Raw genomic sequence first — 15,597 nt, 5'->3', positions numbered from 1 at the left:
AATGACTTGCTATCTGCATGAATGAGGTGCATGATATACAACAACAACAACAACAACAACTACGCCTTCATCCCAAAACAATTGGGGTCAGCGATATGAACCAAAAAAGAAATTCATTTTGGGTCTTCCACATGAATCCTTTTCCTCCAATCATTTCTATCCAACGCCATGTCCTCGGTGAGGTTCAAAGCATTCATATCCTTTCCTATCATCTCCATCCAAGTCTTCCTAGGCCTACCCCGACCTCTTTTAACTAATATATTTTTCCATTTCTCCAACCTTCTAACTGGAGCATCATTAGGCCTTCGCCGAATATGTCCAAACCACCGTAAACGATTCTCTCGCATCTTATTTTCAATGGGTGCAACACCTACCTTCTTACGTATCTCTTCGTTCCGAATCTTATCTTTTATTGTATTTCCACACATCCATCTAAGCATCCGCATCTCAGCTACACTCATTTTTTGAATATGATGTCTCTTGGCAGCCCAACATTCCGTACCATATAGTAAAGCGGGTCTAATAGTCGTCCTATAAAACTTTCCCTTCAACCGCAATGGCATTCTACGATATGTTTCAAAATTTATCTGAACTATTAATACCTGCTTATCTGGCCCAAATGACCATATAGATTGTGCTGCCAGCAAATCTCAATCATATTTGTCTTTGAAGAAGTCTCCAATTGTCTTCCTCGACCAATCAAGGCTGACAACACCATTCTCAGTATCTTCTGCTAGCCCTTTCTCAAGCGGCTCTGCAAGCTGTACACAAAATGATGAAAAATTAAAATCATCAAAATGGTATGGCTGATCGATCATAATTTACCATAGTTATTCTATTTTTCTTATTTGGTGTCTCCGCAAAACATTTGATCGAGGACTCCACGACTGTTTCACAGAATGAAACCACAGGATCTGCACCTAGACAGGAAAAGATTTTTTGCCAACCAAAATTAAAGTAAAAATGATGTTTCAAAATCATAAATCTGTATCATTATTATGCTCAAGAACAAACCTTGACTTCCACTTCAGAGTAAAGTTCCCTCAGATCTTTCATTATAGAATCCAAATATACCTCCCCTGTGCCTAAAATTGTGTGCTCCCCAGATTCTTCAACTTTGGTTATTGCCAAAGGATAGCTTTTGCTGATCTTCCGAAGTCTTTCCACCATTTTGGGCAATACGCTAGGATTAAGGGGCTCAGTTGAAGTTTTCACAACAGGAAGTGTATTAAATCGAAGAGGACGAAAGATATAGACATCTTCATCTGTTTCCAGTGGACAAAGTGTTGCAGTCTTCATAATGGATTCATCCACACCCTCAATGAGGGCCCATGACATCACGTATATTTTCCCACATTTCTTGGGCAGTTTCTACGAAAAGGAATCCTTCAGCAATACTAGGATCTATGGAATTAAGAAGCCATGACATTACCAAATGATTAGCCGACTCTCATTCGTCAATCCAACGTTATCTTGTGTTGGACGAGGTATTTTCCCTGTTATGTGTCCCAACTTTCCTTTGCCACTGAGAAATAGGCTCACAGCTTTGGACCAACTAAGATAATTTGTTCCATTTAATGGAACAGTAGTTATTTTGAGAGAGGGGTTCTGATCGTGGATGGTCAGTTTCATATTTCCAAGGCTTTGAGATGATGCATCCTTGATGGCACACTCAGAAGAACAAATAAACCAAAAAAAAAACAAGGGCTCGGCAGGATCAGAAAGAACAGGGATACCTTGTGCAAACAGGTGCTGATGGCAATCCACCTCAATGCTGAAGCAATTAATAGAGCAAGGATGCGCAGGATAAAAAAGAGGCTCTTATGAGTGCTGATGCAGATAAAGGGCCACCGTAAGGCTGAATGCTGAAGCAATAGCTGTGCAGGTATACACAGGATCAAAGAAGGGGCTTTGATACCATGTTGAAATAACAAGAAGTAAAGAAGAGATGCACAGATGCACAACGCATGTACGTGGTTCAGCCAATGTGGCCTACATCCACAGAGAAAACCCCAAAAGACTTTATTTTTGTTATGTTTCTGGTTACACAGAGTATTGGTTAAATAGCCAACAAGAGGCTATGCGATAACCACAATGCAGAAGGTAACAACCTCCCAAAAATAGAAGGATCCCAGGATAGAGGAAACCTGCTAAAAATAAGGGGCGTGACCCTTATCCTCAACGATGCCAACAGGCACAATGTTCCAGGTTTCAAGACTGTTCTGTCAGTTTTGGCACGCTTAGATTGAAGGCACGTGGGCGGCCTATAGATTGTGCAGGAAGCTACAGTCCATGTGTGGCAGCATCAGAAGGTGGGTTCATGATCATGGCGGCAAAAAATTCAGGCAGATTCATGAATGGGAGGAACAACAATCCTCCTTGCAAGCGCAACTAGACAACATGCAGTTTCATAACCAGTACTGAGGCCAAATTGTTGGTTGAGCTGAGAAAGAATATTAAAACATAAAGATACAGACTTGAAGTGAAGTAGAAACAAAGATCCCCACAGGTTGAGATGCGGTGATCAAAATTCTAAGAATTTTCATTTACGGGTTTCACACTGGAAGAGGATAAATAGAATACCATATATCATAATTGGAGAAAACACAATAGATGGACCCAACATTGTGCCTGAGATCACAAATTATTTCAGAACTTTATTTTCAGGAATTGTAGGTGGGTTGAGATCGCAGGCAGACATCCCCTTCAAGTGTATTTCTAATTAACATGCTTTGCTTGGTAGGCCATTTGCGATGATTGAAGTTAAGGATGCAGTTTGGTCCTTGAAGTCTGGAAAAGCGCCAGGACCATATGGGTTTCCACATCATTTTTATTTTATTTTTTTTGCGAAGATCGTGCCACATTGATTCGCTATGTTCTAAGTGGATGTCCGTCCTCTTCCATTTGCCAAAAAAATGGAGACTAGGATCCACCGTATGTTTCGCAACTTTCTTCAAGGAGGAAGGGGACCTACCAAGACCCTTGTCAATTAGAAGATGGTCTCTTGTCCTTTGAAAAGAGGTGGGCTCAGAATTAGGAGATTCACCGCATTGAACACTGCTTTACTATGTAGATGGTGGCGAAAGATAACTACTATTGAGGTGTTGAAGATAAACCTCGTCATACGGGTCCCACCAGTATGGTAACCTTTCCATATTGTTGAATATTACCGTTCTTCCCACTGCTGAAGATAATGGTAACCTCCTATATATCAGCACAGATGACCTAACGTCCAACGTGCTTTCCTATTATCTGGTGTAGCGGATATGGCTTTCCTATTTTGGCTTTATGGCCTTCGTGTATATAAACCCATCAGGGGTGTGTATCAATACTCGAGAGAGCTTATAATGAAATTTGGTAGGAGTTCCCTTGGATGTAGGCTCATACTAGCCGAACCACGTACATGATCGAGTTCCACTGTGTCGCTCTCAGCGCTCCTCTCTCACACTTTCATGGTATCAGAGCATGATCTATCCGACCAGACCCAACGTGTTACAGCTAACCTTGCTCCCTGTCAATGGCAAACCAAAACCATGAAGGCTCATCAACAAATATGGGTTTCCACATCATTTTTATTTTATTTTTTTGCGAAGATCGTGCCACATTGATTCGTTATGTTCTAAGTGGATGCCCGTCCTCTTCCATTTGACAAAAAAATGGAGACTAGGATCTACCGTATGTTTTGCAACTTTCTTCAAGGAGGAAGGGGACCAACCAAGACCCTTGTCAATTAGAAGATGGTCTTTTGTCCTTTGGAAAGAGGTGGGCTCAGAATTAGGAGATTCGCCGCTTTGAACACTGCTTTACTATGTAGATGGTGGCGAAAGATAACTACTATTGAGGTGTTGAAGATAAGCCTTGTCTGACGGGTCCCACCAGTATGGTAACCTTTCCATATTGTTGAAGATTACTATTCTTCCCACTGTTGAAGATAATGGTAACCTCCTATATATCAGCACAGATGACCTAACGTCCAACGTGCTTTCCTATTATCTGGTGTAGCGGATATGGCTTTCCTATTTTGGCTTTATGGCCTTCGTGTATATAAACCCATCAGGGGTGTGTATCAATACGCGAGAAAGCTTATAATGAAATTTGGTAGGAGTTTCCCTAGATGTAGGCTAATACTAGCCGAACCACGTACATGCTCGAGTTCCACTGTGTCTCTCTCAGCGCTCCTCTCTCACACTTTCATGGTATCAGAGCATGATCTATCCAACCAGACCCAACGTGTTACAGCTAACCTTGCTCCCTGTCAATGGCAAACCAAAACCATAAAGGCTCATCAACAAATATGGAGACTCTCGCTCAGAGAATCGTCATCCATGAACAGGTAACTCCTAATCGCAGAATCACCACCAGCCTATTGAATGGCTTCAACTACCTGCCTTGGTCCAAAGCCGCAACATTATACTTGCGCACAGATCAAAACTGGGCTTCATAAACGGCAAGAAGATCAAACCCGAAACTACAGATCCCAAGTACGAGGAATGGGAATCCGGTAATCACCTGGTCATGTCATGGCTCTTAAACTCCATGGAACCCAAAATCGCAGATGTGTTTCTATTCCTCGAAACAGCCGAAGACATCTGGAAAGCCGCCAAAGACCTCTACGGTGAGCAGTACAACATAGCTCGGATGTACCAGCTCACCAAGGAGATCCGTGATGCGAAAAAACCAGACAACGCCCCCTTCAACGAGTTTTTGGGTCACATTCGGAGCCTGTGGGACGAGTTGGACTCATACCAGGTCACCACCAACGACCCCAGAGACGCGGCCAAACTAAAAGAGCAGGAGCACGTCTTTTATATCCTCATTGCGCTCAGACCCGAATACGAAAGTCTGAGGAGTCAGATCCTTATGACCTGCGACCTCTCATCCTTGAATTCAGTCTGTGCCACCATAATGTGAGAGGAGGCCCAACGCAAAGTCATAAACCCAATAGGTGATACAGGAGACGCCAAAGATGGCCCAAAAAAATCAACCTTCTACTCCGATCACAGGGGCTCCAAACCTCGCTCCAAATACGGGGAGTCGAACGCCAGCAGTAGCGGCACCAACTGGGACAAGGAAAAAAGGCTCAGATGCTCTCACTGCAAAAAACTAGGTCATTCATATGAGACCTACCGGTTCATTCATGGCAAACCAGATCGTATACGAGGAAAGGCCAAAGCTGACCCAAACAGACCTCGTATAGCTCAGGCCCACTCAGTCGGGACCCCTCTGACTGTCGAAACAATGGCTAAACTTCTCAAGAGGCTCGGACTTCACAAGCCGAGTACGCATGAGAAAGAGAAGACCGCAGGAATGACTATCGTCTCTTTCGATCTCACTGCCTCCAACGAGACAGGTACACACTCTCTACTTACCTCCATAAATAGCTAACCATGGATTGTTGACTCCGGGGCCACCCACCATATGACCAAGGACTTAAGAAATGTGCAATTGAGGCATCAAGAGGATAAAGAATCCATCGCCACCGCCAGCGGGCCACTCATGACCCTCAAGGGAATCGGTGACATCAGAGTTTTTGGCTCCGAAACTGCCAGTCAGATTCTATATGTCCCATCCTTGACAGCCAATCTCCTATTTGTGTCCACTATCACAGAAGAACTTAACTGCAAAGTCATATTCTCCAAAACTAACATTGAGTTTCAGGACTTGACTACGGGGAAGACGATTGGTAAAGGACGGTGGGTCAACGGGCTCTATTAGATCCACCAAGGGCTAGAGGCAATGATGAGTAGAGTCGCCAAAGGAAGACACTGGCATCGTAGACTTAGACACCCCTCAAACTGTGTGCTTAGAACCCTATTCCCCACACTTTCATTTGATGCTAGTACTTGTGAAGTGTGTCGATACGCAAAACTTACACGCACACACTACCCTATCTCTGTAAGCACTTCCACAAATGCTTTCGATTTAGTTCACTCTGATGTATGGGGCCCATCACCGAAAAATTCTATTTGGGACTATAAATACTATGTCCCATTCATAGACGACTTCTCCAAAGCCACATGGATATACTTTTTGAAATCTAAAGACGAAGTCTATCAGAACTTTAAAACCTTTTCACAAATGGTGGAGACTCAATTCAGCCAAAAATCAAAATCCTTTGGACAGATAATGGCGGAGAATACAAAAATCGTGCCTTTGACGAATTTTGCAAACATCAAAGCATAGATCACCAGACCACCTGTGTGGATACTCCGCAACAGAACGGGGTAGCCGAAAGGAAAAATCATCATCTCCTTGAAGTAATAAGGGCAATCATGTTCCAAACTAATGTGCCAAAAAGATTCTAGAGTGACGCCATAGCCACCGCCTGCTACCTAATCAAAAGGACTCCCATCAAAAGACTTCAGGGTGACTCTCTCTGAGAAAGGCTGAAAGGGAAGAAGACGTAGCTAAAGCATCTTCGAACATTCGGGTGCACAACATATGTTTGGATATCCCCTTACAACCGACATAAACTCAGTAGGAGAGCGACCAAATGCATATTCCTGGGCTACTCCTCCTTTAAGAAGGGATACAAGTGCTACGACTACAACACACAACAACTTCATATATCCCAAGACGTCAGCTTCGATGAAGAACAACCCTACTTCCCTTCCAAAGAGCCTAATGCCAGCAATCAGGGGGAGCCAATCACTCTAGTGCCAAGTGACTATGACGACTTCATTCACTGCACTATAATGCAAGAGAATAGGCAACTCGATCCCATAGTCAGTCAACAAATCAACGACAGAAACAAACTACCTTCCGATCCTCTGTCTCAAGTTATTGAACCACTCCGAAGGTCAGAAAGAGTCACTCGACCCTCCACACGGCTCAAGGACTACGTGTATCATGTTGCTTATCCCATCAATAAACAAATCTGCTATAAAGGCCTCGCACCTCGGTATGTATCATACTTATGCAAGATCAGTCAAAATCGTGAGCGTGAGTCATACGAAGAAGCAAAGAAAAATGATTTCTAGGTAAATGCCATGGAGGAATAACTGATCGCTCTCAAGAAAAATCATACCTGGGAAATCTCTCAACTTCCCAAAGGGCACAAGGCAGTTGGATGTCGATGAACATACAAAATCAAATATATAAGTGATGGGACAATAGAGAGATACAAAGCTCGGTTGGTGGCTAAAGGATACACTCAAACCTATGACATAGACTACAGCAAGACATTTGCCCTAGTAGCCAAAATGAACACAGTTCGCATCCTTCTATCTGTCGCATGCAACCAAGGATGGGACCTACATCAGCTGGACGTCAAAAATGCATTCTTGCAAGGAGAGTTAAAGGAGGAGGTGTATATGAAATTACCCCCAGGGCACCCTAAGGCAAACAACGACCTCGTCTGCAAATTAAAAAAGGCTATATACGGCCTGAAACAATCTCCAAGAGCCTGGTATGCCAAGCTCAGCTTTGCCTTAGAAAGCAAAAGATTCCAACAAAGTCATGCAGACAACTCAGTATTCATCAAAAAGGAAGGCACAGACACCACTATCCTTCTAGTCTACGTCGATGACATCATCATAATAGGAAGCAACAAATTCCTCATCGAAGACCTGAAAACATACCTCCACAAGGTATTTGACATCAAGGACCTCAAAAGACTAAGGTTCTTTTTAGGTATTGAGGTTGCATACTCAAAAAAGAGAATCTTTCTATCTCAGAGAAAATATGCTTTGGATATTCTAAAAGAGACCGAAAAAACAAGGTGCAAGCCAGCCAAAACTTCCATGGATCCCAATGTCAAAGTCACAGGTCACAAAGGCGAAGCCCCCATAGATAAAGAAAGGTATCAATAAATGGTCGGGAAACTCATCTATCTCACTGTTACTCACTCCGACCTTGCCTACGCAGTCAATACCATGAGCAAGTACATGCACGACCCTAGAGTCCCTCACATGCAAGTTGTTGACAGAATTCTAAGATACATGAAGAGGGCACCCGGGCAAGGCATCCTATACAAAAGAAACAATCATGTCAAGATTGAGGGGTACTCGGACGCCGACTGGGCAGGAGACTCTGATGACCAAAAATCAACCACAGGGTACTGCATTTTCATCGGAGGTAACATCATTACCTGGAAGAGTAAAAAACAAAGTGTCATAGCAAGATACAGCGCTGAAGCAAAGTACAGAGCAAGGTTGTTAAATGCGATGAGGCGAAGCGAGGCGTTGAGCCTGCGCTTCGCCTCTGAGGCGTACGCCTCAAGTACGCCTCTCACAACTGGAATGGAAGTGAAGCGGTGGGAGGGGAGGCAGTAAGAGAAGGACCACCGCCCAGCTGGTACGGAAGCGAGGGATATGCTGGTCGTCCGGTGGTCGGAGAAGACTGAGCAGCAGCTGCAGCACAGCAACTCTGGTGGTCGGTGGTCACAACTGGTCGGAGGTTGATGAGGGGCGCATCACAGCAACGCCTCAGTACCTTGAGTGTGCGCCTCGCCTCTGAGGTGTACGCTTCAGGTACTGAGGCGTACGCCTCTCACAACACTAGTACAGGGCCATGGCATCAACAGCTGGAGAGCTCGCATGGACTAAATCCCTCTTGGAGGAACTGAACTTCAAAACTGAAGCTCCTATGAACCTGCATTGCGACAACAAGGCAGCCATACACATAGCAGCGAATCCAGTCTACCACGAAAGGACAAAGCACATCGAGATCGATTGTCATTTCATCCGAGAAAAAGTTACCAGAGGTGAGATCCAAACCCCCTTTACCAAGAGATCAGAACAACTGGCAGATGCACTTACTAAGACAACAAGCTCAGTCCAATTTGAAAACTGCATAAGCAAGTGTGGATGTTTTGACATACACGCCTCACTTGAGGGGGAGTGTTGAAGATAAGCCTCGTCTGACGGGTCCCACCAGTATGGTAACCTTCCATATTGTTGAAAATTACCGTTCTTCCCACTGCTGAAGATAATGGTAACCTCCTATATATCAACACAGATGACCAACGTCCAACGTGCTTTCCTATTATTTGGTGTAGCAGATATGGCTTTCTTATTTTGGATTTATGGCCTTCATGTATATAAACCCATCAGGGGTGTGTATCAATACTCGAGAGAGCTTATAATGAAATTTGGTAGGAGTTCCCATGGATGTAGGCTAATACTAGCCGAACCACGTACATGATCGAGTTCCACTGTGTCGCTCTCAGCGCTCCTCTCTCACACTTTCATAAGGCTCCTTGGACATGCTTCATAAAGATCAAGTACAAGCTTCAAGGTCCACCAACCCAATGGTGAAGGAAATCGTGTTGGGGGCTTGGGCACAAGCTTGGAAATGATTGGTTAAGTTGTTTGGGACCTTCTGTGCATTAGTGTTAACGGGCCGACATCCAATTGAAGTTACATGGGCTATTACGAATGACGGTAAGTTTAGTGTGGCATCCTGTTATCTAGCTTGTACAGAAGATGGTATCGATTGGTTTCCAAAAGATGCGATTTGTTTCAAAGGTCCCTTGCCAAGGGCAAGATTTTTTACTTGAACGGTACTAGCAAGATGAATCAACATCTTCGACAGATTGCAAAACATGGGGATTAACCTGGCTAATAGGTGCATCATGCATGTTTTGCAAAGGGGATTTGGAATCGATGTGCCATGTTCTATGGTCTTGCCCTTCCAGAACATTTTCAATACCTCTTGGGCTGACCTGAAGGCTGGTTTTACTCAGATCTTGAATTTGCAGCAGCCGATCATGGGATTGAGTTTCGTAAAGCACTCTTCCAAATGGCGCAAAGTCTGAAAAAACTGGCTTATGTCCGCATGGTGGAGAGTTTGGAAGGAACGAAACGAAAGGCTTTCAGAGGTTCTAAATCTCCAAGTAACTCTGTAATGATGCTGATTCAATCTGCTGTGTACTTCGCTGCTAAGAGTGTCGTGACCTGAATCTGATGTGTCGTGGATAGGCAGGAGACATCTAGGATCTTACTTTCATTTTTCTCTGAATGGGTCTATAGAAAACTAAATGTACGTATCATCCTGTACATACTCGCAGTCTAGACGATACCTGTTCGTCTACTTTGCTTATCACTTTATATTAATGAATTTCTCTCTTCTCAAAAGGAAAGATAATTAAACCTCTCTTTCAAAAAAAAAAGACAATTAACCCTCTCCAAAGATAGAGTCTTGTTTGGGCTTCAATAGAGCAAAATGGTTGGAAAGTAAAGCCTTTAGAGGCAGTTTTTTGAAATTAACATGCAAAGCCAAGACTCTTGAGCATTAAGATAAGCCAGTGTGCAGTGTATCTCCTACTTAATTGTTAGCATTTCACGTTGATGGGCTAGATGACATATGTTCTTTCATGGTGTAAGCACGTTGATGGGCAAGATGACATATGCTCTTTCATGAAGGAGTCATGCCCATGTGATCACCTCCTCCACAAATAATCATACCATAACTTGACAAGAGGCATGAGAAAAAGAAGAGTGGAAGGTGAGGTCTGCCGTTAGCTAGGAGGCGTGGTTCTGTGTTTGGGGGCAGAGGGGTATGGGCAGTACACTGGAGCCCCCTCTTTAATGGGGTGCTGCTCCCGTTTTTTAGGGGCAGCCACTACGTGGCTCCACCTATTTGCCCCCAACACTGGATCTGCTCACGTGAACTAGTATCAAACTTTCCACATACCTCACCTTGAACGCCTTAAGCCAATTCATCTGTCCAGGTATTTGAAGTCTTTGTGTGCAATGTGGCCCCTTGTAAAGAGACTGTGCCCATGGCCATGCAATCATCCTTCCCACAAATGATCGTCATAACTTAACAAAAGTGGGCCCCTCATACTTGGCTAGGTCGGTCATCTGAAGGCTTCCAAGTTGAAGAAGGTTGAGAGTTCAATACTTGGGGTGTGTGCCGCAAGGCTTGAGCCAAATGACAAACTATCCCCAGTGGATAGGCGAGACTACTTGTGGAGTTTTTCACTGCAGATACCGACCTGCTTCTGCGGTCAACATGACACTTCTCAGCCCATAACGGATTGTCTAAACCATAGCGGTGCAGTTTTCTCCATGCTAATCAAAAACTTGACAAGAGGGGAAAAAAGGAAATTTGAGAGTGCAGGTATGTTGTGAACTATCACATTTGGAAGACATATATACAACACATACCCTCAGCACTTATTGTAGGAGTATCATCTTAAATTACACAGATACAGATAATACCATGTATCATTTTATGTAGCATCTTTTTATGAATAAACTATTGACAGATTTTCATACATGATTAACAACCTAATCCAACCTCAGGTACCCAAAAAATAAAAAAATAAAAAGAATCTTTTTTGTTTGAAAGAACCACTTATCACTGTGCCTGTTCTTGCAATGAAATGAGGTGAATTTAAGAATTCATTACCTCCCCCTGAAAATATATTCTATTGATATGCTTTTGGTAAAGGCTCCTTTCTTTTGCTCAATTTTGTTTTCATCTTTGCTCATAAGTTTTTTTTAGGGGCTTTAGTTAATTGGTTTGTTGAAAGGTACAGAATACAACCAAAAATAAAACTTAAAGAAGAAAATATATAATATCTATACCACACCAACCGCCTAGATATGTCCTTATTATCCTATCTAATCCCATAGAAACCTAAGAGGTGCATAGTATGAAATTCTACCTATTTCGAATTATTCTTTTCTAAGGAACCTCGTGCGTGCAGATTTCTCATTCTAAGATTAGTTATAAAATTCTTGACAGCATTTTTTATGTTTGAAATAAGAAGACTTTAATTGTTCACTGATCGCATCTTTGCCCACCTTCAATCCAAAGCCAGTATAGTAACCCAATGATTAGAAAGAACTTTTGATGGACCAGAATAGTTCAGCAGTATATAAAAATGAATATCGTTCGTACCATGACGTTGCAATTATTCTTGTGTCAATAATAAATTAAATCAAAACAGAAAAAGAAAATCAAATGCATGCAATCACAAGATTTGGTGGCTCGATCAAGAAGCCATGCAAAGGGGTTGGTATGAGAACTAACTGGCCCATCCCCCACCTCCCCACAACCTTCTTGCTGTCAAATTCGGCACTTTTGTTTTGAAACTCTCTCTCTCTCTCTCTACATCAACAGATTCGAAAACTTATCTTGCACCACCTACCCTTGAAAAACATCGCACACTTTTTTGAAACTATAACGATCTCTCTCTCTCTTTCTCTCTTATATGCCTTAAAAGCCAGCAATCTTCCACCAACAACATAAATGTAAGACGTGGAAGGATACAACCCACCATTCTAGAATTGCTAGCCGATATCCTCTCCCACATGGCTTCTCCGAAGCACCAGGTCTCTCTCTCTCTCTCTCTCTCTCTCTCTCTCTCTCTCTCTCTCTCTCTCTCTCTCTCTCTCTCTCTCTCATTGTTTTTGTGGATGTTGCAGAGTGAAGAATATGAATCGTATTCTTCAAAGCAGAGAAATTGTGCGAGCAAAAGGATGAACAAGAATGGTCAACCTCAGCCGTTGAGACTCCACACTGAGGTGAAGTAGCTTTTTCTTTTCTCCTCTAAGAATTATCTGTTAATGCCATGCTTTCATATTTTTCTATTGACATTACGTCTCCATATATATTGAAATATCTCTACGAAGTTCAGGCCAAAGGATATTACTTATGCATTTTCCAAAAAGAAACTTGATTTCCTACTTTGAGATAACACGGACCTTTCTTCCTCTTTTTATCCCCTGCCTCCTAAGGGTGAGGGCCTCAAAATCGGTTGTACCCAAATAACCTCACAAGGATTAATTAATGCATCATATGACATATGATGCGGCTTATCATATTTCGATCTAACCATGCAAGTGAATGCATCTGGATGGCTAGGATTAATCCACTCTCTCACCTGTTCGAGCATACGATTGTAGACGTCTACATGCATTTTGGTTGGATGGCTAGCTAGGGTCGACATAGCATCATGTCATGGGATGCAATCCTTTTTCCAACGAATCAGCAAGGGGCAACTTTGTTCTTTAGAAAATCAGGGTCACTAGTAAAAAATGATATAATTATCTTCAAATGAGGGAGGAAAAAGCCTATGAGCGGCCATTTCTTGTAAACTTGCAGTCAATGGATCAGACAAAAGAAGAGGAGTTGATGTGCAAAGTGCAGAAACTCCTCAACGAGGATGCAGCAGTTCGTTCCCCCCCTGCCAAGGGCCTCAAGGATAAACCAAATGTAAATCTCTCTCTCTCTCTCTCTCTCTCTCTCTCTCTCTCTCTCTCTCTCTCTCTCTCTCTCTCTCTCTCTTACAAATATATGAACTTAACTTTTTTTCAAGAGAGGCCATGGGGAGGCTGATATTCGATTCCACTCATCCCCTATGTCATCCCTATCATCATACCCCATCTTCGAATCTCACTGATGCAAGTTTTGATCGTGAGTTTTGACTTGTGAGAGAGAGAGAGCACTACCATTTTGTCATGCTTCCAAATTGCCTGCACATTTTGTGAAACACTATTGTACACAACTAGAGAGCATCGATGACAAAAGCAGTCCATATTCATCTTTTAATGCGGGTTAATATTTGGTGCCTTTGAAAGCACCAAATCACATGGAACTATTGAGATATTCAAGCTTTATCAACTCAATTTGACCACATAGGTGTGTTCAGAAATGTTTGTTTGCTAAGGATCAAGCATTCAATTGTGTTATTTTTATCCAAAAATATGATTTTTTGAGTCATGAAATTTTAGTGCATTGTAGACCGTTCATTTTTTAAGCCCTTACTCGTGTGTCATAATCATATGATTTAAAACTCATTTCTCACTCAATAAACATTGTAGATCACATCCATAAGATTTAATTTACAGAAAAAACTGAATCATATGATTTTCAGCTCAATAGTCCCATATAATTTTGTGCCTTCAAAGGCACCAAATATTAACCCTTTTAATGTTGTCTTATATTTACATTGAATGTTGTACTTAGCTGGCCCCCAAGCCTCAAGTGAAAGAGCAAACCAAACCATTAGAAATCAAGCTTCACACACAAACAAGGGCCATCAAGCGTGCTGGATTCAACGACTTCGTAAGCTCTCTCTCTCTCTCTCTCTCTCTCTCTCTCTCTCTCTCTCTCTCTCTCTCTCTCTCTCTCTCTCTCTCAAAGGTGTTTTTGGTGTTAGGTTGCCACTAAGATTCAGGAGCTAGAGCAAAAAAAGAAACAAGAAGAGTTTATACAAAAGGTAATTAAGTTCAACAGCAATATCTTCTCCAGAATTCCAATATGTTGATTCAATGGTCTTCTGTGGTAGATGATAGAGAAAGAGCAGATCAAACTATTGAGGAAGGAAATGATCCCTCGTGCACAACTCATGCCCTTCTTTGACAAGCCATTCTGCCCTCAAAGGTACCAAGAAATGAAGCAAAAACAACATAATAAAGCGAACTATAGATCCATTGCGTTCATGGCACCTTTTGGTCATTAAAATAATCAATAATAGCCAACTCTTACCAAACCTGACAGGTCCACTAAGAGGTTGACTGTGCCAAAGGAACCAAGTTTCCATATTTTAAGCAACAGGTGGTTAAAGTGCACGACGTGCAATATGCTCGGTTACGCCATGTATGATGAAAATGTGAAGCCAGTGAAATGAGAGGAAGCAGAAACAGAGAATCATAGATATCTTTCATTGTTGAGATCATAGATATCTTTCATTGTTGAGTGTCTGTTTAATGCAAAAAGATTAGAGCAGTTCCTAATATTTGCTAAGTATTGACATTTGATGTGAAAGCTAAATTGAATACTTTTTATGGGTTTGGGTGTCGGTGACCCCCACCCGGATTTTACCTTTCAGGGAAGCGGGCCCGTTGAGTGACCCGGTTCTCAGTGAGGGTTCCTCATCATCAAAATAAATAAAAAAATACTTTTATGTATTTGGTGTGATAATCAATACATCATATTGAAGGGTGTGAGCTTGGGCTTGATGATATAACACAATTGTGGTAACAGCTAGTCTTGTGTCCAATAGTTGCAAGTTGCTTGCCCTCTGCAAGATAACCAGACATCAATAGCAAATGAGAATTATAAAAATAGCATCAACCAATGCTGAAACTTATCTTTTCATTTGCACCTGTTCCGTTCAGCACATACCTAATATTATTAACAATAATCTAGAAAAATCTGACTAACTTATCACTATTTACAAAAGGCTACCTAATATTTTACTTATTACATTTAATTGCCTTCTCTTATAATTTATGTTTCAAAGACACACTTGGTCTTAAAATCATTCAGTTCACCTTTGTTTAATCACATAAAGTGGCTAAAATGACCTGATTGTTGGTTTGTTTAACAGAAGGCCAAAGATGACATAAGATGAGAAAAGGTTAAAATTTTCATTTCATACCACAGGTGGGCATTTTAAAATCCATTCGGAGAGAGTAGACAGTTAGATGTATACTATTCCAAACTTTTGGTGGCTATCTGAAAATATCAAACAAGTTGGGTAGCTTTTTGTAAATTATTCTTAACATAATTCAATACTCCTCCCATCAACTTGCACATCAACCAGTTCCTAATCCAGATCCAATTTATACACAGCCCTAACAACCAGAACAGGATAGAGAAACCTGGTTAGCCTCCATGTTTCCAGTTGTATGACAAAGC

At 42.0% G+C, this 15,597-nt stretch overlaps 1 protein-coding gene and 1 pseudogene across 1 annotated transcript; one reads left to right on the top strand and one right to left on the bottom strand.

The window, feature by feature from the left end:
* Window positions 1-346: 346 nt before the first annotated feature.
* Window positions 347-1,338, bottom strand: LOC149834073 (110 kDa U5 small nuclear ribonucleoprotein component CLO pseudogene; annotated as a pseudogene).
* An 11,721-nt stretch (window positions 1,339-13,059) lies between these two features.
* Window positions 13,060-14,584, top strand: LOC149834072 (microtubule-destabilizing protein 60-like). The gene is made up of 5 exons (XM_090009276.1): window positions 13,060-13,167; window positions 13,921-14,019; window positions 14,114-14,173; window positions 14,243-14,337; window positions 14,455-14,584. Exons 1-5 carry the CDS (start codon window positions 13,060-13,062, stop codon window positions 14,582-14,584), a joined length of 492 nt encoding a protein of 163 aa, XP_089865402.1.
* Window positions 14,585-15,597: the final 1,013 nt, after the last annotated feature.

This window comes from Nuphar pumila, chromosome 6 (genome assembly GCF_984573655.1).
Source record: "Nuphar pumila chromosome 6, dmNupPumi1.hap1.1, whole genome shotgun sequence".
NCBI classification, from domain to species: domain Eukaryota; kingdom Viridiplantae; phylum Streptophyta; class Magnoliopsida; order Nymphaeales; family Nymphaeaceae; genus Nuphar; species Nuphar pumila.
Note: the sequence above shows the minus strand (reverse complement) of the source record. Positions and strands in the feature narration are given on the sequence as shown.

Excerpts from the sequence above, each read along its gene's own strand:
- LOC149834072 (XM_090009276.1), top strand. The coding sequence starts at position 13,060 with ATGGATCAGACAAAAGAAGAGGAGTTGATGTGCAAAGTGCAGAAACTC. Across the intron at positions 14,020-14,113 it reads GTGCTGGATTCAACGACTTC|GTTGCCACTAAGATTCAGGA; the intron begins GTAAGCTCTCTC and ends TTTTGGTGTTAG. Across the intron at positions 14,338-14,454 it reads AAGCCATTCTGCCCTCAAAG|GTCCACTAAGAGGTTGACTG; the intron begins GTACCAAGAAAT and ends CAAACCTGACAG.